Below are 20,740 nucleotides of genomic sequence, written 5' to 3'. Positions count from 1 at the left end.
GGGCTCTCTGTTCTATTCCATTGGTCTATACCTCTGTATTTATGTCAGTGCTACACTGTTGACTACTGTAGCTTTGTAGTAAGCTTTGAAATCAGAAGTATGGGTCCTCCGGCATTGTTCTTTTTCAAGATTGTTTTGGCTATTCAGGTTCCCTTAATATTCCACATGGGAATTACCTGCCAGTCTAGAGGCTAGGACTCTGTGCTTTTACTGCCAAGGGCCTGGGTTCGATCCCTAGTTGGGGAACTAAGATCCTGCAAGCTGTGCGGCACAACCAAAAAAAAAAAAGATTCCATATAAATTTTAGGATAGGTTTTTCTATTTTTGCAAAAAACATCATTGGGATTTGATAGATTGCATTGACTCTGTAAGGTCACCCTGTAGATCACTTTGTAAACATTTTAATAACACTAAGTTTTCTAATCCATGAGCATGGGATGTGTTGCCATTTATTCATGTCTTCTTTAATTTCTTTCAGCAGTGTTTTGTAGTTTTCATTGTACAAGTCTTTCACTTCCTTAGTTAATTCATAAGTATTTTATTCTTTTTGATGCTATTGAGAATCAGAAATGCAACTGATTTTTCTGTGTTGACTTTGTATCCTGCTACTTTGCTGAATTCATTTATTAGTTCTAGCAAGGTATTTGTTTTTTGTTTTTTTTGTGATCTCTAGTTTTCTACATATAAGATCATATCTTCAAACAGAGATAATTTTACCTTTTTCTTTCCAGTTTGGACCCCTTTTATTTCTTTTTTTTTCTTAATTGTTATGGCTAGAATTTCCAGTACTATGGTGAATAGAAGTGGTGAAAGCAAGTGTCCTTGTTTGTTCCTCATCTTAAAAGAAACACCACTGGTCTTTCACCATTGAGTATGATAATCCTTGTCGGTTTTTCATATACGTCTTTTGTTTCCTTCTGTTCCTAGTTTGTTGAGTGTTTTTATCATAAAAGGTGTTAAATTTTGTCAAGTGTTTTTTCTGCATATAATGAGGTGATCATGCATGTAGTTATTTCCCTCATGCTGCTGACATAACGTATTACATTGATTTCTGTGTGTTGTACCATCCTTGCATTCCAGGAGTGAATCCCACTTGGTCATGGTGTATAACCCTTTTAATGTGCTGTTGGATTCTGTTTGCTAGTGTTTTGTTGGGGATTTTTGCATCAATGTTCATAAAGGATATTGGTCTGTAGGGTTTTTGTGTCTGTGTATGTGTGTGTCTGTGTGTGTGCATGCACCATTTTCTGGCTTTGGTATCGGGTGATGCTGGCCTCAGTAGAATGATTTTGAAAATGTCCCCTTCTCTTCCATTTTTGGGAAAAGTTTCCCAAGGACTGGTATTAGTTCATTCTTAAATGTTTAGTAGAATTTACCAGTGAAGCCATCATCAGGTCCAAGGCTTTTCTTTTTCGGGAGCTTTTTGACTACTGATTCAATCTCCTTACTAATTATAGATCTATTCAAATCTTTATTTCTTTGTGATTTAATCTTGGTAGGTTTTGTGTTGCTGGAAATTTGTGCATTTCATCTAGATTATCCAATTCGCTAGTGTATAGTTGCTCATAGTACTCTCTTATAATCCTTTTTATTTCTGTAGAATCAATAGTAATGTCCCCACTTGGGTTTTTCTCTACTATTCTCTGTCTGTTCTCTGTTTCATTTATTTTTGTTCTAATCCTTATTATTTCCTTCCTTCTGCTAGCTTTGGGTTTAGTTTGTTCTTCTTTTCGTAGTTCCTTAACTTGTATAGTTAGGTTGCCTGCCACTTGGCTGGGAGTGGGAGATGGGCAGAATTAACTGCTGTTTACCACCCACATCTCCCCTGGAAGTTGCAGGTCTTCAACAGACTCCAGAGCTCCAGAGCAGTTACATCAGACAGATTCTGCCAGTGCAGTTATTTTCCAGGTGTGGGGACAGATTCCCAGTGCTACTACTCTACAGTCTTCCCAGAATCCCAAAATTTGCATTTCGAACAAGTTCCCAGCTGATGCTGCTGGTCCAGGGACCACACTTTGAGAACCACTGACCTAAACTCTTTAAGGTCCTTTCTCTAAGGCCCTACCTAATAGGTCATGCAGGGTCTTTCTCCTCTGGAAGTAATATAGTAAGTTAGTTGTGCTTTTTTAATTGAAAGAAGCATGCATCATTTTATTGATGTGATTTCCTGGTGAGGGATGGGTTTGCTTTCTTTATGAGAAAAATGGGGCCTGTGGGCTGGTTCAGGGCAAGAAGCTTTGAGAAGCCCTACCGGGGGCAGAGGGGTGTGTCGAGGTAGGAAGGAAATGGACAGTGTTCGGATCCGAGGGTGATGACAGGCCTGCTCCACAGGTGGCTGTTCGTCAGTCTGTGTCGTGTGTCTGGCACATGGTCATCTTGGGTCACATTTACGGAGCGCTTTTGATCCAGCCACTGTTGTAAGCCTGGATTAACACATTTAACCCTCACAATATCTCTGTGAGGTAGATCGTATTACCAGGTCCACGTTTGCAGCTTGAAGAAACAAAGTTTAGGACTTTGGCCAAGAACAACACAAAGATGGTCAGTGGTGGAATCACTTACCAGGGAGTTATTTAGGTTCCAGAGCCCACATCCTTAACCTTATACAGCAGGGCCTCAAGTACTAGGTCCCTTTCTGTATCAGTCAGGATATTTTGACTGCAAGTTACAAAATTAAACGAAAAAGTAATTTTTTTTTTTTTTTTTAAGAAAAGTGTCCTCCCCCTTAACAAGTCTGGAGATGGGATGGTCCTGGGGTTGGTTACTTTAGTGCTTAATCATGTCACAGAAATCCAGGTTCTCTCCATCCTGTCACTCTGCAGCCCTCAGCAGGTTGGGCTCTGTCTTCAGAGCTGTCCCCTTGTGGTGACGAGATGGTTGCTACAGATCTCACCATCCCCTTCTCACAGAGGTCGAGCGAGAAGATGACCTGTTCCTGCCTTTCTGTCTTGTGTCCTTGTTAAGAGAGCAAAACTTTCCCAGAAGTCCCTTTCCCTGCAGACTTCACTACCAGAAATGCTTGACACACCCATTCCTAAATGGCCACCACTGAGATTCACCCCCCAGGGGCGTGGAGAGGGCCTGGAGCATGAGTCCTCCGGATGGCTGACCGTTCGGGGCTCCTTTAGGAAGAAGGGGTGTAATGGGAATGGCTGTGGGTGACCACTGAGAAATTAGCCATGTTCATTCCCTCTGGTTGATGGTGAGACCTTTGTACTGAAGGTGCCCTGTGGCACTGATAAAAGCAGATAAAGTCTAGGGCTGCCCAAGAAGCTGCCAGCTGTCCTTGGTTTACTCTGGGCCAAGTAGTCTTTTGTTTCTTGGCAAGGGTATGAGGGCACATGATAAACATTTACTGGTTGTCGGCACCCAGAAGAATGTTGGTCTTCTAGGGCTGTCTTACAGCCCCGTTCCTGCTGCATTTGCCTCTGGAGGATGCCAGGCGTGGTCAGCTGGGATCAGCTCTGACCTGGAGCAGGTTACTTCCCCTTATGGTGCTTTAGGAACCTCATCTGTAGAGTAGGGATGTCACAGGGTAGTTATGAGGACCAAATGAGCCGCATCATTCGGGTGATGCCTGACGCATGATTCAGGGTGCGCATTGGGCTGTGCTGTTGCTGGCATCTGTGTGGTTTTCCATCAGCATCAGCATTAGGGAAGCTTGATCCAACTCCCTGTCATCCTGCTCCTGCTGCTGTGAGTTGGAGGTGTTCATTCCATGGCACCGTCCAGGTGGGCCTCACTTCACTAGGTGAGGCATTCCTGACTGCTGCAGGCCTGCAAGCCACACAGACTCTGATAGGCTGACATCGCAGGCAAAAGAGAAAAGAGGGAAGGGTGCCCTTTGGTCACTTTGCCCCAGGAAGGGTGTAGTATGTGTTGGGGAGCCATTTTCCACAAGTGTAACTGCTTATGGAGCACTTTTATTTTCCCTAGAATCAGGAATCTGATTCCCTAGAATCAGAATCTGTATCATTCAAGTAGCCTTAGCTGTGTGTCCTCGGCCACCAGAAGGGTCTGCATCTTTCCTCAGTAGGGCCAATGTGGTTTTTCCAAGTACGATTATTGTTGACAGGACACAGGACTGAGCGATCATGGCAGCCACATCACATGATAGAGATGTGCCCCACTTTACGAAAACCTGACCGAAGAAGGAGGAGCATCTCAATTACAGAATAATGTCTCAGCCAGAAATTCATGGCAGGTTTCCTAGTGCCTTTAAAATAGGATTTGTGTGTAAAAATACCGTTTGCACACAGGAGCCCATATTTTCTGAAAAGAGAAATATACTTGTATTGGGCATTTGGGATAAGCAGAATAAAAATAAAATCTTCTTACGAAAATAAAAACTAGAAACCAAATTCCACTCTTAATTCTAAAAGGTTTATATATAACTCTACTATCGTACCCTCTTCTCCTACCCCAGACTTCCACAACAGAAATAGATGGGCAAGATCTGTAGGCAGTTCACCATAGTGGTGAGGACTGAGGAAAGGACAGGCAGGCTCACAGGCGGGTGGACAGTGGGCACACCAGGGGCAGGGCTGGGTGCCTGTGTTGTGCTGTTTGATTTATTTGTGAACATTTGTAAGGCCTGGCCTAAAACATTACTGCTGGATCCCTTGCATGGTGTGGTCAGTGAGTGGTGGTTAGAAATTGACAGCCTGTCCTGCTGCCAGACTCCTGTAACCGCAGAGACATGGGCTGAGGTCTGACCCACGGGGTCTGGGGAAGGCCTGGGGGAGAGGGGTGAGGTTGGGATGGTGACGCTCCTGACTTCTTCCTTCCTTTCCAGAAATGTTCCCACTGCCAGGAGGCAGGCGCCACCTTGGGCTGCTACAACAAAGGCTGCTCCTTCCGTTACCATTACCCGTGTGCCATTGACGCAGGTAAGATGGGACCACAGACCCTTGTTCAGAGCATCCGAAGGGTAGGAAATAACATTTTGATTCTCTCTCCTTCATAGTTCTTTTTGTCTCTTCTGACCTTGTTCTGTTTGTAAATTCTGAAGGAATGCAGAGAAGATAATAAAAAGGAATTAAATGGGGTGATATTTTTTATAAATTTTATAATTCACAAAAGATTTACCTATTTAAGTATACAATTAAATGATTTTTACCATTATATTCACAGAGTTGTGCAAGCACAATCACAATTAATTTTAGAGCATTTTCATCACGTCTTAAACTACTACCTTTTGGTGGTCTCTCTCCCTCACCCCCAGCCCCTGGCAACTACTAATCTACTTTCTATCTCTGTGGATTTGCCTTTTCTGGCCATTTCATGTAAATGGAATCACACAATATGTGGTCTTTGTGATGGGTTTCGTGTGACTTAGCTTCCTGTTTCTCTGGTTTATCCACATCGCAGCATGTGTCAGTACTTCATTGGTTTTATTTTCTAACAATATTTTATTGTAAGGATATACCGTATTTTATCATTCTTCAGTTGATGCACGTTTAGGTTTTCCACTTCTGTATTATTATACAATAATAATACAAAATAATGCTGCTGTGAACATTCACAGACAAGTCCTTGTGTGGACTAAATGTTTTCATTTCTCTTGGGTATAAACCTAGGAGTGGAATTACTGGGTCATATGGTAACTCTATGTTTAACTGTTTGAGGAACTGTCACACTGTCTTCCAAAGTGGCTGCACCATTTTACATCCCTCCAGCAGTGTGTGAGGGTTCCAGTTTCTCCACATCATCACCAACACTTGTTTTTATGTCTTTTTTATTATGGCCATCCCAGTGGGCAAGAAGTGGTATCTCATTGTGATTTGGGTTTGCACTTCCCTGACAGCTAATGATATTGAGCATCTTTGGTGAAGTTCAGTTTATCTGTTTTTCTTTTGCCACTTAGGCTCTCTGTTGCTTGTTGCTTTTCTTATATTTAAGAAGCCATTGCATAATCCAAAATCACAAAGATTTATGCCTATGCTTTCTCCTAAGAGTTTTATAGTTTTAGCCCTTACACAGGTCTTTGATCCGTTTTGAGTTAATTTTTGTATGTGGTGTGAAGTAGGGGTCCAGTTCATTTCTTTCCATGTGGATTCCAGTTGTCCCAGCACCATTTGTAGAAAAGACTACTCTTTTCTCATTCGATGACCTTTGTCGAAAACCAGTTGACCATAGGTGTATGGACCTATTTCTGGACTCTCTCCAGTACCACACCATCTTGTTTACTGTAGCTTTGTGGTAGATTTTGAAATTGGAAAGTGTGAATCCTCCGACTTCGTTCCTTTTTTTCAAGATTGTTTTGGGTATTCTGGGTCCTTTGCTGTTCTATATGAATTTTAGGATCAGCTTATCCATTTCTGAGGGGGGGCGGGATTGCATTGAATCTGCAGATCAGGTTAGGGGTTGTCACCATCTTATAAAAAAAAATAGTGTGTCCTCCAACCCATGATCATGGGGTGTCTGTCTTGCCATTTACTTCAGTTTTTAATTTCTTTCAGCGGTGTTTTGTAATTTTCAGAGTACACATTTTGCATCTTTTTTGTTAAATTTATTCCTAAGTATTTTATTATTTTTGGTGTGGTTATAAATGGAATTGTTTTCTTAATTCCATTTTCAGATTGTTCACTGTGACTGTATAGAAATATAATTGATTTTGGTGTATTGATCTTGTATCCTGGAACTTTGCTCCACTCACTGATTAGTTCTAATAGTTTTTTAGTGGATTTCTATATACAAGATGTGTCATCTGTGAGTAGATTGTTTTACTTCTTCCTTTCCAGTCAGATGCCTTTTCTTTTCTTTGCCTAGTTGCCTGGCTAGACCTTCTAGATAATGTTGGATAGAAGTGGCAAGAGCTGGGACTTCCCTGGCAGTCCAGTGGTTAAGACTTCGCCTTCCAGTGCAGGGGGTGCGGTTTGATCCCTGATTGGGGAACTAGGATCCCACATACCTCAAGGCCAAAAAAACAAAACATAAAACAGAAGCAATATTGTAACAAATTCAATAAAGACTTTAAAAATGGTCCACAGCCAAAAAAAAAAGAAGTGGCAAGAGCTGACATCCTTGTCTTGTTTCTGATCTATCATGATGATAGCTGTGGGCTTTTCATGGATGTTCTTGACGCAACTGAAGAGGTTCCTTTCTATTCCTAGTTTGTTGTGTGTTTTTATCGTGAACTGGTGTGGGGTTTTGTCAAACCTTTTTTCCAGGTCTCTGGAGATGATCAAAGCAGTGTTCTGCAGTGTAATAACTGTTGAAAAAGGACACCTTTTGTCTGAGAAGTGCCATCCAATGAGCAATGCAGAAGACTGGAGTTCTGACTCAGAGCTTCAAGCAGCCTGGGAAATCCTCTTTCTTCCTCCTGACTTTTGGCTTTTTGTTGACTGTTTTCACCAGTTACTTTTTGAGCATCAGATGGGTCTGAGACCTTCACCTAGCAGGTTCTCATGCTTTCAGTCAGGATGGAGGAAGAGAAAATGGGAAGACAAACAAGAGTGCTCAAATGGCCTGGTGGCTGACCAGGTGATGGGAGCAGGTACAGAGGCATAAAGCACATGGAGTCGGATCCGACAGGCGTGGGAGGAATCTGAGTTCCTCTCGACCACCCTTCCTCCCAGCGCTCCTGACGTTTGCTTAAGTGTGTCCCCCTGCCTTTCACATCCTTCTCGTTGCCCCTCCTTTCCTCTTCCCTCTTTTCTTTCCAGGTTTCTGTAGGGGGTGCAGCTAAAAAGAACAAGAAAGGGAATTCCCTGGTGGTCCAGTGGTTAGGATTCCGGGCTTTCACTGCTGGGGGCCTGGATTTGATCCCTGGTCAGGAACTAAGATCCTGCCAAGCGACGCAGTGTGACGAAAAAAAAAGAAAGGTACAGAAAGATAACACTTATGCCGAAGTTAGATTCTCATGAAAGTTTGTTTGCATTGCTGAAGGGCAGCTGGTGGCCAGGGTGCCGTGTGACCAGAGGGATAAGTGGGCAGTAAGAAGAGAGCCTTGAGGGCTTCCCTGGTGGTGCAGGTGGTTAAGAATCCGCCTGCCAGTGCAGGGGACACGGGTTCGAGCCATGGTCCGGGAAGAACCCACATGCCACGGAGCAACTAAGCCTGTGCGCCACAACTACTGAGCCTGTGCTCTAGAGCCCGCGAGCCACAATTACTGAGTCCGTGTGATACAACTACTGAAGCACAACTACTGAAGCCCGAGTGCCTAGAGCCCGTGCTCCGCAACAAGAGAAACCACCACAATGAGAAGCCCGCGCACCCCAACGAAGAGTAGCCTCCGCTCACCGCAACTAGAGAAAGCCCGCATGCAACAACGAAGACCCAACACAGCCAAAAATAAATAAATAAATAAATTTATTAAATAAAAAAAGAAGAGAGCCTTGAAATGTCAGTTCAGGGAGTTTGGGTTTCAGTCTGTCCCTTCCATCCTCTGTCCTCCTCTACATGTTTACTTGTTGAGTCTGAGCAGTAATTCACCCTGGGTCGTGGTCTGGCATGTTCTATAGAACAGCCATTAAATCCTTCTCTCTCAGAAGCCCAACCACTGCCTTTTCTCATTTTCATGATACCACCCAGGGTTACCTCAGAACGTTTTGTTTCTTTTTCTAGTTTAAGCTTCGTGGTTTTTAATGAAGATGTTCAGGTTCTGGGTTTTCGGCAGTTGTGTGTAAGTCTTTTGTGGGGAATGCTGCAAGCATTGGCTTTCCCCGTCGGTGGGCGGTGAGAGGTGGTCTCCTGCATGGAGGCTCTGCCCAGCAGCCTGAGGTGAGAAGCAGGCAGGTGCCTCGTCCCCCCTGCGAGCGTGCTCCCTGTGTGCACACGGGGCACCTGCCTCCAGGTACAGTTTCTCCAGGGGTTGAGTGGAGTCGCTGGGTAGAACTTGCTGCAGTGAGGGAATGTTCTAGATCTGTACTCTCCAATACAGTAGCCACAAGCCATGTGTGACCATTGAGCGCTTGGAAGGTGGCTAGTGGGAATGAGGGACTGAGCTTTTTCTTTCGTTTAGACTCCCATGGCCGTGTGCAGCTGGCGGCTGGAACGCCCTGCTCTAGCCCAGGCTCTGGCGGTTCTTCGGGACAGGTACTGGGCTCTCCTCCCTCAAGTGGAGGCCCTCTAGCACGCACCACCAGCAGGGAAGCAGGGCCTGCTCTACCAGCTGAGTGTTAGGAAGCAAAGGACTTTCTTGTCACTCTGTTTGAACCTGCCTTGCATGGCCTGCCCAGATAAGTTGGTAACGTCTCTGTTTGGCAGAAGTTGGTGGCCAAGTATCCAGGGAGAGGAAGGCTGTCTGGGTCGGGGCCTTGGCCCTCTGGCTTTGCTGTCCCAGCTGCTGCAAACTGCTCCTCCATGCGGAGCTGGGACCAAAGAAGCAGCTTAACAAGGTGACCGTGTCTTTGTTGGTCTCTTGGATGACCTGAGTCACAGTGACCCAAAGCCTGCACTGCTCTGTGTAGCTTGATGCTTGTATTTATCCCACACAGTCTTCTCAGGAATTCTGTTCTATATGTAATGGATCTTTGTATCCAGGAAAGGCATTCATTGATTGACTTTCTTTCTAGTTATAATAAAAGTAAGTCCCTGAGTTTGAGTCCCCCCCATCTCTGTATGGAGTAAGGAACAGTTTGGCATTTTCATCTCTGCCTTACTGTCAGCTGCCCAAACCTTAAAGAGCTGTTCATAACGAAGGGAAAACTTTTATCACCAGGGACATCTCCATGGAAACATGAGGATCTGTGGCTCCTGCAGCGTTTCCCCTTCCTAATAGTGATTGCACATTTGTGACATCACAGTTTGCTCTGTTGTGCTGCTTGTTATGTCACAGGCATAGGATTTGTCTCCAGGTGGGAGAGTGCAGTAATAAGAACATGAGTGCTGTTTAAAAAAAAAAAAAAGATTTAATGTATTTAATGCAATAAGCCACAACAATTAATACCAAAGGAAAAAAGAGCTGTGGTAGCTCATTTATAATCCCACTGTGCATACAGAATCTTGCCTAGAGGGGCTTTTTCTTTTACCCTCATGAGGAAGCACAGCTGGGAATTTCACTTCTGTAGCCACCCTTCCAGCAGCATTTTAAAGCTGCTCTCTCCGCTGCTGACTTTGATCTTGCAGCAGTGGGTTCAGAGCCCCAGATGGGTCCTACGAAAGAACTGGTGGTCTGGCCTCTCCCTGGAGAGGAGCTCTCTGCATCCCAGGGCCTTGCTCCCGCCTTCTTATTCCCCTCCTTCGGCCCCAGGAGCTGAGGCTGCCTCTCAGCGAGGTGGGGTGAGGCTGGTGGGTCCCTGAGTCCCAGCCTGGATTTTGCCATTATGAGTACTAAGCGTAGCTCTGATGAGATTGTAGCTGAGTTGGAGACTGTCGGGGCCTGGCAGATCCAAAGGACGCTAGACATCCTTTCGTTTTCTCCCTTCCCGGGCTCACCATCCTCTGCATGGGGTATATACGGGTGCATGTGGGTATCTGAAGCTCCACGTAGCTTGTTATGAGGAGCTCAGCAGAGTCCTCTGCCTTTAAGCCCAAGAGAGGACTCAAAGTGGAACACTGTTCTGGGGTGCTGCTGTTTGTGTCTGGAAGCCACCCTGCCGACTGGACAACCTGGTGAGTCTCTTCCAGCCTGCGTGATGATCCAGCCATTGACTCTGACCTCACTGTGGGGAAGTGCTGACCAGGCCCTCTGCACAGTGCGGGGTGTTGCCAGGGGCTTAAAGGAATCAAACGAGAGGCTGGCGGGCCGGCAGTGTGGGGCCAGGCGCCTGTCCAGAGCCCTCAGGAGAGCTTTTACTGCACTTCCTGCCACTCTTGGCTCTTCCCCAGCAGAGCCTGGCTGGAGGCAGCCCAGGAGAGGCTCGCCGGCCCCTTGCAGGTGTCTAAGCCCTCCAGCTGTGGTTCTCACCCTGCCAGGAACAGGAAGTGCGGTTCCTGATGGCCGGTGGACATGACGAGAATGGGGACAGCCGCTGCCTGTTCGGGAGGCCTAGCCAAAAGGTGCACCCCGTCTCGTAGATTCGTTTCGGAGACTTCCATTCCCAGAAGTACCTGGCATTAGTTCCAAGTTGCCTTTAGTGTTTACTTACATTGTTTTATTTCTTCTTTTTAACTTTGAGGGAACATGTTTCCTAACTTTAAGCATGTTTTACTAATGGTCCATCACAGCTGGTCACTGTTTCGTGGCAGTGAGGGGACCTGAGCCACCTCTACCTTTCTGATGGCATCTTTTCCAGCTAACACGGCCCCCCTCCTTATTTCTGTAAACCCCTGTGGTGTAACGGTGGCCTTTCCCCACCGCGTGGCCTGTGCTGTTTCTCTTTGGCCCAAACTATAGACTCTGCCAGCATGCGCTGCTGCCACAGCCCAGGTAAGGAGAAGGTGCTTCCCTGGAGCTCCAGCTGTCCGTCTCCCGCTGTTCGTGAGCTCTCTGGCAGATTGGAGCAGCAGGAGCCTCGGTCACACCGTGTACTTGTGGGTTTTAAATTAACACATTTCATTTACTGCCTCGCTCTTTGCTTGGAGGGGGGAGGGGATAGGGATGCAAAGGTTAGCAGGACTTGCGGTTTCTCGTGCCCCGAGGCTTGCCCCGGGAACTGTGAAGACCAAACCCGTCTGACCCTAGAGATTCTAGGACTCCAGAAGGGGAGGTGGCTTAGCCGAATTATGAAAGGGTCTTTATTTATTTAAGATTATAGAGGACCTCAAAAGTTTCCATTTGTGTGCTCCGTTGCTTACTACTGTTTCACTTGAAATCTGTGGGTACACAGGCCGCTAATCTGGACCTCACTTTAAACCTGAGTTAAATTGTAAATTTAACAAGGCTGAGTACCACGGCCGCCTCCCGCCTTGGTGCCTGGGCGCTCTCTGAGAATGTGTGATCAATATTTATTAACATTCGGCCACTGCGTCTCGCACCAGTGACCTGGCTGTCGGTCTTCAGGAGCTGTGGTGTGCAGAGTGAGCTCGTTAAGTCGCTTTCCTCGCCCTGCTCCGCGCACGACGCTTGTGCCGCAGAGCACAACGCCCCTGGAGGCAGGTGCGCGTCCTTGCCGTCATGGAGGATGTGTCACCACCGTGTTAACAGTTGGAATGAGTGATTTCCCTCCAAGGATTAATCGCCCCCTCGTGGGATTTCACATTTCTCTGAAGCATTTAGCAGGGATTATGGACCTTCTGCAGTGTGTCCGTGGGTTGTGTGTGGGGCAAGGGTGGCAGCGGGGCTCACGGGCCTGGCCTCCTTGCTGTCTCTGACCTGTGACTCTCCACAGAGGAGAAAAGATGCCTCCAGATTCAAAGTGTTTTCACAAGGAAGCTTTGGCGTGGGCCTGTGGAATGGCCTTAGCCTAAGATAAGGAATTTTAAAAATAACACTTATTAGAGATTGTTTCTGATGATTAGAATAATAGGATATGATCATGGAAGTACAGAAAAAATAAAGAAAATTAAAATCACCTATAATATTACTATCCAAAGAGAATCACTGTCATATTTTGGTAGATTTCCTTTGTCCTTTTTTATGCATATAAAATATTTTGGTAAAATTGGGATTGTACTTGTACATTTATGTATCCTGGTTTTTTGAGCAATTTGCATCGTGTTCACTATTCTGAAACATTTCGTGTTGGGCTGACATTCCACCATGCTGAGGTGCCATAGCTTATTTGGGGGTGTCTTGCGTGGTTTCCTATTAGAAATCATAGTGTGGAGCCCTCTTATCTCCATGTGTGACCCTGTCTGCCCTGGCCAGCGTGGCCCCACGCCCCTCAGGCTGTGCTGCACGCCAGGCTCCTCCTGACTGTCCCCTTCTCTCTTGCAGATTGTTTGCTCCATGAGGAGAACTTCTCGGTGAGGTGCCCCAAGCACAAGGTGAGTCAGAGCCTGCAGAGCCTGTGCTCCCCTCCCCGCAGGACTTGGGGGTGGCGGCGGGGCTCCTCCTGAAAGACCTGGAGACGAGACATTGCAGGGTCACGGCCACACCACCAGGGCCCGGGCTGCCGAGCACTCCTGGCCCCGGGAGGGCCGAGATGCAAATGGGAGGGAGCCCTGTGGCGTGGGGTCAGCACCCATGGGGTGGCGCAGCTGGGGAGAAAGGTGTTTGTCTGTTAAGAGAAATTGGAAGAGAAACACACAAAACTCCTGGTTTCCCCCGCAGTTGAGTGGAACCCCAGATCACAGATTGGCGTGAGGTGAGATTGGTTGTAGGTCTAGGTACATAAGCAGAGGTGTCTTCCCAGACTAAAGAGAGTTGACTCCAGGCTTTTGGGGAAACTCACAGTCTCCTCCAGGTTTTACTTCAGCCGAAGCAGCCAGTGGTGCCTGCAGCTGATTGAGGAGGTGGTCTCTTGGTCACCTCTTAAATTTAGGAAAGGAACGAAGATGGGGGCGGGGGTGTGTGTGAATGGCCTGTTTCCAAGACACCACATGCGTGTATGGAGACGGGAGGGCGTGGAGAAAGGGACCCCAGGGAAGGACTGGGATGGTGGAGACCCGCCACCTGGCAGTCCCTGCAGCGGCGGCTCTCCTCCGGCTGAGGTCACACTGACCCCTGGTGGCCACTGGTGCTCACGGTCTTCAGTCTCTAAGTGGGGCCAGAAAGTACTAGAAAGAGGTCGCCCTGACAGGTCTGCCCTCAAAGTGCTTCTGAAAGATGCTTACTTATGCTTTTCTTTAACAATTATTTTCCAATATGGATCATAGGATCTTACAATTTTCTTTCCCATTTTTTACTTAATTTACATGTTTTTATTTTTAAAAACTTCTCTTTTTTAATGGTCACAGTTTACCTCAGAAGACCCTGTCTGAGTATCTCCTGTTTGTCACTCAGCACTGACTCTGCTTTTTCTTTCCTTTTCCATGTGCGTTCCTCTCCTCACCTCCGCCTGCCCTGACCCCCACGCTCGTTCTCTGTCCCTCCTGTCCTGTCTCCTTGGCTTTGCCGGCGTCAGCCTCCCCTCCCGTGCCCTCTCCCCGCCTTGCAGAACAAGACAGCGAAAGGCAGCCTCAGCACAGAGCAGTCGGAGCGGGGGTGAGGGGGGCAGTGTGCTCGTGGGAATGGAAAGTACAGCAAGCACAGGTGAGTCGGGGCCGCCACCCCTGCCAGACTGGGGGTGTCGGGGCCGCCACCCCTGCCACAGGGGGTGTCGGGCCGCTGCCTCCTGCTCGCCCCAGGCCAGGCTGCCCCACCAGCGTTTAATCGCATGGACTGCCAGCACCAGGTGGATACTATGTCTTTCCATCTGTTGCTCAGCTCCCCAGAATACGTGTGGAAAGGTGGCGTGGGGCTTTAAATTGGTCCCATCCTCCGCCGGGGTTCAGGCCTTGTGTGTGGAGTCCCCAGGGGCAGAACGCAGCTGGCTTCGGGACAGAGCCTCTGGGGGGGTGGCTCTCCTGCTGGCAGCCCTCACTCTTTCCCTGTCTCAGAAAGGCTTCTTGCCAGAGGCCTCTTCTTAATTTACTTAACATCTCTAAAGCTTATGATGGGTTCTCCTTTGAAAAACAAAAAATACCCCAAGTTTTGTTTTTTGAAATCTTTTTTTTCCCCCAGGTCTATGAAGGATTCCTTTTCCTAGAAGTACAAAGGGAAGGAAAATCCCCTCAACGATTTAGTAGACTTTAGCATCCCGTTTAACTTTACTTTTAAAAATCTCAGGAGGTTGAGTTGTGCTTTTTGTGAGTGTGTCTGGGGGCTCGTGGTCCGGGCTGGCAGCGTGTGCCTGTGAGAGCAGGATTATGGGACTTGGGTCTCTAGAAGCAGCAGGCCTGCAGTGCTCCCATTGCCTTCCTCACCCACCCCGTCCTCACAGAGCAAAACAGATCATGAGAAGAAAAACCAAAATGTAACTCGGGGCACTTGCTTCTGCAGGATGGGGTGGGGGGCTAGTTGTCTCAGAACATCTCAGAACTGTTCGTTAAGGGATTATTTCTCTGCAAGTGAGGGCGTCTGTGTTTACTCCAGACGGCTGAGACCCACACAGGTGTGCTAGGCCTGGCTCTCTGGGACAGCAAGCCCGTGTGCCTGAGTCTCTGTGGAATGTTCCCTCCCCCTTGTTACAAGTCGGGGTGGGGGGTGTCTGCCTTTCTCTGGAATGCCTAACAGTACTTTGAGGAAGAAACAGAATTCACCTCAGAATGTGGCAGTTTTCCTCTGGGAAGTCGTCTGTTTCTTAGGTGGGTCCCGGTACTGACCTCCAGAGAAGGTCCCTGTGCTGAGTGATGAGTGTCTGGGGCCAGTGGGGGTTACAGTGCTTCCTGAGGGGCTGTCGTGAGGACTTTGCACTCACACTTTTCTGTCTTGCTCTTCCAGGGAGTAGGGCTGGGAGTGGAGGGAGCGGAGCAGGGCGGGAGGGTGGGTCATCACACGGAGCCCCGTGCACTTCTAGAACCCGCGGGGTCCACTGACCCTCAGGGCAAGCAGCAGTCTGGGTGGTTTTCAAGAATGTTTCTGTTGGCCCTTCTGCTGTGTCTAGGGGGCTCTGCCACCTTCCTGGCCCCGGTGGTTAGGGCTGGGTTATATAGGAGGCCACGTGGAATGTTCCTGGAAGTGTCCAGGAAGAGCCAGTTAGGGAGAGAACCATTGGTTACTCAGTGCCTTTTGTTCCTGTCCTGGAATCCCAGCCCATGTTTGAGAAAAAGAAGAACTCTGGGCCCTGGGCCTGGTGGGCAAATCTCCTCTTGGAAGTTTTAATTTTGTTCATCATCGCTTTTCTCTCTGCTCATTCTTGGGCTCTGCCAGCTGACAGAGCCCTTGGCTCTTGTGGGACAGTAAGCTTCGTAGTTCATTCCTCAGAAGGTTGGTGTTATCGTTCCTGTTTACACAGAAGAAATGAGGCACTGAGTGATTAAGTGGCATGTCCCTCGGCTTGGGGTCGTTTCGAGTCTGTTGAGGGCAGACCATCACCTCTTGGAGGGAAGGAACGAACACGCGCCTCTGGTCTCGTCCACCTGAACTGCTTGTTATCGAGTGCTTCCCCGCGAGGCTGGACCCGTCGTCCTGGGTTCGCGGTTCAGCAGTCACATTGTGGGCCTTCGCTGTCAGCCCTCTGCAGACTGTGCGGAAGCCCCAGTGATTGGGGACAGAGACGCAGCCCCCCACCTCAAGGAGCATTCATTTCAGTATCCGTGCTGAGGACACAGAGCCACCATCGTTGGGTCTCCCGACAAGGCGGGGAAGGGACAGTGATTGTACATGTGAGTTCCGGTTCGTGGCGCCCCACTTTCTCACCCAGAGCAGTGTGGAAAGTGCTGTGTGACCAGGCTCAGGCCACTTAATGTCTCTGTGCTTCAGTTTTCCTTCTGTAAAAAGAGGGATAGCAGTGGCCAACCTTGTGAGGATTCAGTTAAGAAATGCCTCCACCATGCCCAGCGCAGCCTGGCCTGGGGTGCGGTGTCAGCAAATGCTGGGTGCACTGCCCTCAGCCATGCCCGGGAGGAGCAGGAGGTTCAGAGCTGCAAACCAGACCCTACAGCTGCCCTGTCTGGCAGAAAACCCCAGGGCTGGGGCAAGGAGACGTGAGTTCTAACCTCCTGCCACCATGTGAGATACCTGGTGCTTGTCCCTCACCAGGCCAGCAGTGCCACAGAGGACAGGTCCTCGGGCAGCTGTCAGTGGGCCCCCTCCTCCCGGCTCTGTGGATGATGGAGCCGTGTGGCCGGGCTGTGCTGCCCTCTCCCCGTGCTGAAGCCTCCCTGGCTCAGGGCAGCGAGTGGGCAGGGCTCTGACCGCGGAACATCCCCCCCCGCCATCTTCCATTCTCATCTGAGTAAACAAGGAGACCCCACCCCCCAGGTCTCCCGATCCAGTGGGCAGGAAGCAGTATCCTCCATCCATCTGCTGCCTTGTCCTGGGTGCCAGCTGCACACAGCAGCCTCCCTGCCCTGGAGCTGGGCCTTCCCGAGCAGCTTCTGTGGTCAGAACGTCACACAGCCGGCCTGCGTGTGAACAGCGTCATGTCCTGGGGCTCCCCTTCCCTCCCACCCCAGCCCCGGCAGCCCCTCACTGCCTCCCACAACTGCAGCTTCAGAGGTCCCATCCCTGGTAGGATTAAGTCCAGACTGCCCAGCATGCCTCTGAGGGCCCCTGGAGTCTCCAGCGAGGCTCCGTCGACTCCTCTGAGCTTCCTCCCGCGGAGCTTTGTGCTTGCGCTTAGCTCCCTGCGCTGGAGCACTGTGCCTCCGTCTCTTCTCTGGGTCTCAGCTTCAGTATCACTTCCTCACGGCAGCCTTCCAAGTCCCCTTGTCCCCACTCTGCAGCCTTCCTGGCATCACCACGATCTCAAGTCATTTGTGTGTTCACGTATTGTCTGCATCTCCACTAGACTGCCTGCCCAGTCCTCAGGGACCGCTGTCTCTGTCCCGTCGTGCACTGGCCGGAGGGGGCACACGGCAGTCCCTCTCCTCGCAGGGCGGACAGCCGTGTTAAATAGAAGAGCACCTGCAGCCCAGGGAGGAGAGTGCTGACCTGACGGCGCCCGGGTGGGTACAGGTTGAGGACGAGGCTGCCCTCCACACCCTGGCCAGGTCCCGTGGGGCTGAGGGGGTGCTGCCTAGCCGCAGGTGGAGAGGGCAGCTTGGTGTCAGACGCGGGAGGATTTGGAGGACAGACTGACCCGGCCCAGGTTCAGGCCACGGAGGTGAAGCTGAAGGGCAGCAGGAAGGAGGGTGACGAGGGCAGGGGTGTTGGAAGGCTTTGGCCCAGCATGAAGTCCCGATCACCGGCAGCTGAACGTGCAGTTGCCTTTTTACGGAGAAGCGTGCAGGTCCTCAGCACAGAGGGCCGCCCGCTCGCTCACTGGCGCAGCAGCTCCGCGCCTGCTCCGTGGCCCTGCCTGGGGTGCTGCCTTCTCAGCCATGTCCTGTGCATTTGGATGGGGCCCACAACAATGGAGGCTCGAAGGCAGAGTCCCTGGGGCCCAAGCAGAGGAGCTTTGCTGGATGTGAGCCCCAGTCCCACTTCTAACCAGCCACGTGGCCTTGGGCCACATGTGTCACCTCCCTCAGCTGCCTCATCTCCAAGATATGGGGGTCAGGCCTCTCAGTGTTACTGTGAAATAATGTCTGTAAAGCTCCTAGCATAGTGCCTGGCCCCTACTCGGTGCTTAAAGAATTTTCTTCCCATTCTCCCTACTGAAGGAACAGTTTTGAGGAGCAACTGAGAAGTTAGGGTCCCATTACATTCAGGGTATCATGTGTTTGGGCCAGTCTAGTATCAGACCCTGGGGAAGGTCCCTGCTGGGAAGGCTGGAAGGCAAAGCCCCAGGCGGGAGGTGCGGAAGGGCCGAGGCTGCCTGGACCACCAGGTCCCCCTGTGGCACCAGGGGAGGAGCCCAGGGTCAGCAGCGTGCACAGCCCACCGGCCGGGCAGACCCTGGTGCCAAGACAGCCTTCATTCTGAAGATGGGCCCTGGGCTGGGGCCTGCTGTTGTGAGTAATGAGCAGGATAGGAGTGCAGGCCCAAGACTGTGCCAAGCACTGGGGAGAGGGCACACCCTGCCCTGTCCCTCCCTCCACCAGCAGAGCTTTGCAGGATATGCATGGCACCTGTCCTCTGTCCTCACCTGAGAAGGCTGCTTGCTTCTCCCCGCCTTCCTGGCAGCCTTAGCCTCAGGAAACCAGAGTGAGGAGTGGAGAGTGTCCTCCTCCTCAGAGGGGGAAGCATGGACCACATAGGTGGGGCCAGAGCCACCATCAGTGCCGGGGAAGCCACACTGTGGCCGGGGACGTCCTGAGGATGGCTCAGCCACTGGCCCACGTCCCCAGGGCCTCCTGCTGGATTCCCGGGGTTTGCTTTTACCTGAGGGTGGCGACATTGTCCTGCTGTCTCTGTGAGTCTCTTCCTGTTTATTCATGTTTTCTGTCAAGCAGTTAGGAATCTCTTTATGGCTCATGCACACAGACCAGTCTTAACTATTTTGCATATAAGTAAGTTTTATGGAACCAGAAAAGGGGATAGTGGTGTCTGGGTTTTCTTGAGGTTTATTGGTTGGAGGAGGGAGACACACACACACACACCAACACACACACACACACACACACACACCAACACACACACACACACACACACACACACACACACACGGTTTCCAAGAGTGCTGTGATTGGCAGAAAGGTGAGGGTGCCACCACTCTTGGCTTCTGGTGTAATTTTTCTGGACTGAATTCCTTGGAAACTGCTGTGTCTCTCTGAGATCTTTGCACATGTAATGAATGACCCGCGAAGCATTCTGAGGAGGCCCTTGATACAACCCCACGTACCCCATGTGATCACCAGGATAGTCTTCCTGAGCCTGGAGCCTGGGCTGGAAGGAGAGACACCAGTGGCAGGGCCTGGGGAGCCTCAGAGGATGAGCTGAGACCTGCCTTCCGTCAGAGCTCCTGGGTGGAGTGTTCGCTGTTAGATGTAAAGAGCTGCCTGTGACTGGAGGCAGCCTTCACGTGGTCCTGAGCCGGTTCTTCCACAGACTGGCTGGGTACTCAGCCACCTCTGTGAGGACTGCTCCCTGCCACCAAGTGCCAAGCCCAGCCCAGCTGCAGGCCCCAGATGGTGGGGTCCTAAGCAAGGGGTCGCCCTGAGAGCCACTCCACTCCAGGGCAGCCCCACCTGGCGGGTCAGAGAACTCTCTCCTGGTCTCGGTTCCTTCCACACACCCGGGACGGGGCACTCAGAGTCCGTTCCTGGCGCAGCTGGCCGGGTCATTGCTGCCTTTACCCTGTTTCAGACCCAGAGCCACACGGCTGGCTCCGCCATTGGTCTTGGGTGTCTGCAGTGTGAGCAGTGTGTTCACAGGGGTTCTGCAGCTGCTGGACCCTGCAGAGTCCCCCTACCCCAGTGCCGCCACGGAGCAGGGGCTGTTGGCTACAGCACCACACGGGGTTTCCCAGCACCCAGTGTCTGCTTGTCTTGCAGGTGAGACTGTGGAGATGAGAAGGTGGTGGACCCTTGTGATGGAATGGAAATGGTCCTCCTGTGCAGCCACACCCCACCCCGCCCCACCCCGCGTGCCTGCCCGTGCCAGCACTTCCTTCCTAAGTTCTTACATCACTCTCAAACTGGTGACACCACAGGAAAGAAAGACCCAAGAAGTTGGAATGGCTGTTTCCATGGACACAATCTCCATAGTGACAATGTGGGGGGTGGGGGGAGGGGGGATGATGGGAAGGGGTGGGGGGAATTAAAAGAGGGAGGGATAAAAATATATATATATAAATCTATTTTTAGTCTGGAAAGACTGTTTAAATGAAAGGTGCGCTATCCCTTTTGATTCTATTTTAAAATTATCTAGCTTAAGAATTCCAAATTTGTTCCAATAACAGTGAAATTTAAATGTGAAATTGAACTGAACAAACTCTCATCTCACAAGGACAGGGCTGACTTAGATCCTTAGCCCAACTTACACAATTCAGAGGTTCTAGACCCGGGGTTGGAAGAGCAAACAAACCACACCGAACTCTTCTATTGTCAGTAATTTGTCTCAAAGTGGGAAGGTCAAGGGGGAGGGAAGCGGGGATGGTCCGTGTTTTCAAGAGTGGGAGAATGATGTTTAAACACAAAAATAAATTTTTTCATTTCCAGAAACACTATTTATTTATTATTTTTAAGATTTTTATCTTTTGGGGGGGGTGAAATTGGCACAAGCTCCAAGGTCACAGCTGCGTCCTGGGTCACTGTGGCTGGTGAGAGCCCCAAGCATCCCACTAAGTGGCTCAGCCGGCAGGGTCAAGGGATGGCCGCCTCTGGGCATGTTTCAGGCAGCTGTGCCCTGACCCCCAGGACAGACGGGACGGAAACCTAAGCTGTA

General features: G+C 49.9%; 1 protein-coding gene across 3 annotated transcripts in view; it reads left to right on the top strand.

The window, feature by feature from the left end:
* The window catches only part of TCF20 (transcription factor 20), a 95,941-nt gene extending 75,888 nt beyond the window's left edge, over positions 1 to 20,053 (top strand). For 2 of the 3 annotated variants that reach the window (XM_082849706.1, XM_082849707.1), the window contains 3 exons: positions 4,796 to 4,889; positions 12,764 to 12,813; positions 19,849 to 20,053. In XM_082849706.1, coding sequence (XP_082705832.1) covers positions 4,796 to 4,889; positions 12,764 to 12,813; positions 19,849 to 19,866 — 162 coding nt within the window. In that variant the 3' untranslated portion in view covers positions 19,867 to 20,053. Of the gene's footprint in view, positions 1 to 4,795; positions 4,890 to 6,771; positions 6,995 to 12,763; positions 12,814 to 19,848 lie in introns of those variants that run through there. The other variant, XM_082849705.1, reaches the window with a different exon arrangement.
* The last annotated feature ends 687 nt before the right edge of the window (positions 20,054 to 20,740 follow it).

The sequence above is a fragment of the Leucopleurus acutus genome (assembly GCF_964270905.1).
Source record: "Leucopleurus acutus genome assembly, chromosome: 11".
Lineage (NCBI taxonomy): Eukaryota > Metazoa > Chordata > Mammalia > Artiodactyla > Delphinidae > Leucopleurus > Leucopleurus acutus.
The sequence above is the reverse complement of the archived record's forward strand: the minus strand, read 5'-3'. Positions and strand labels throughout refer to the sequence as shown.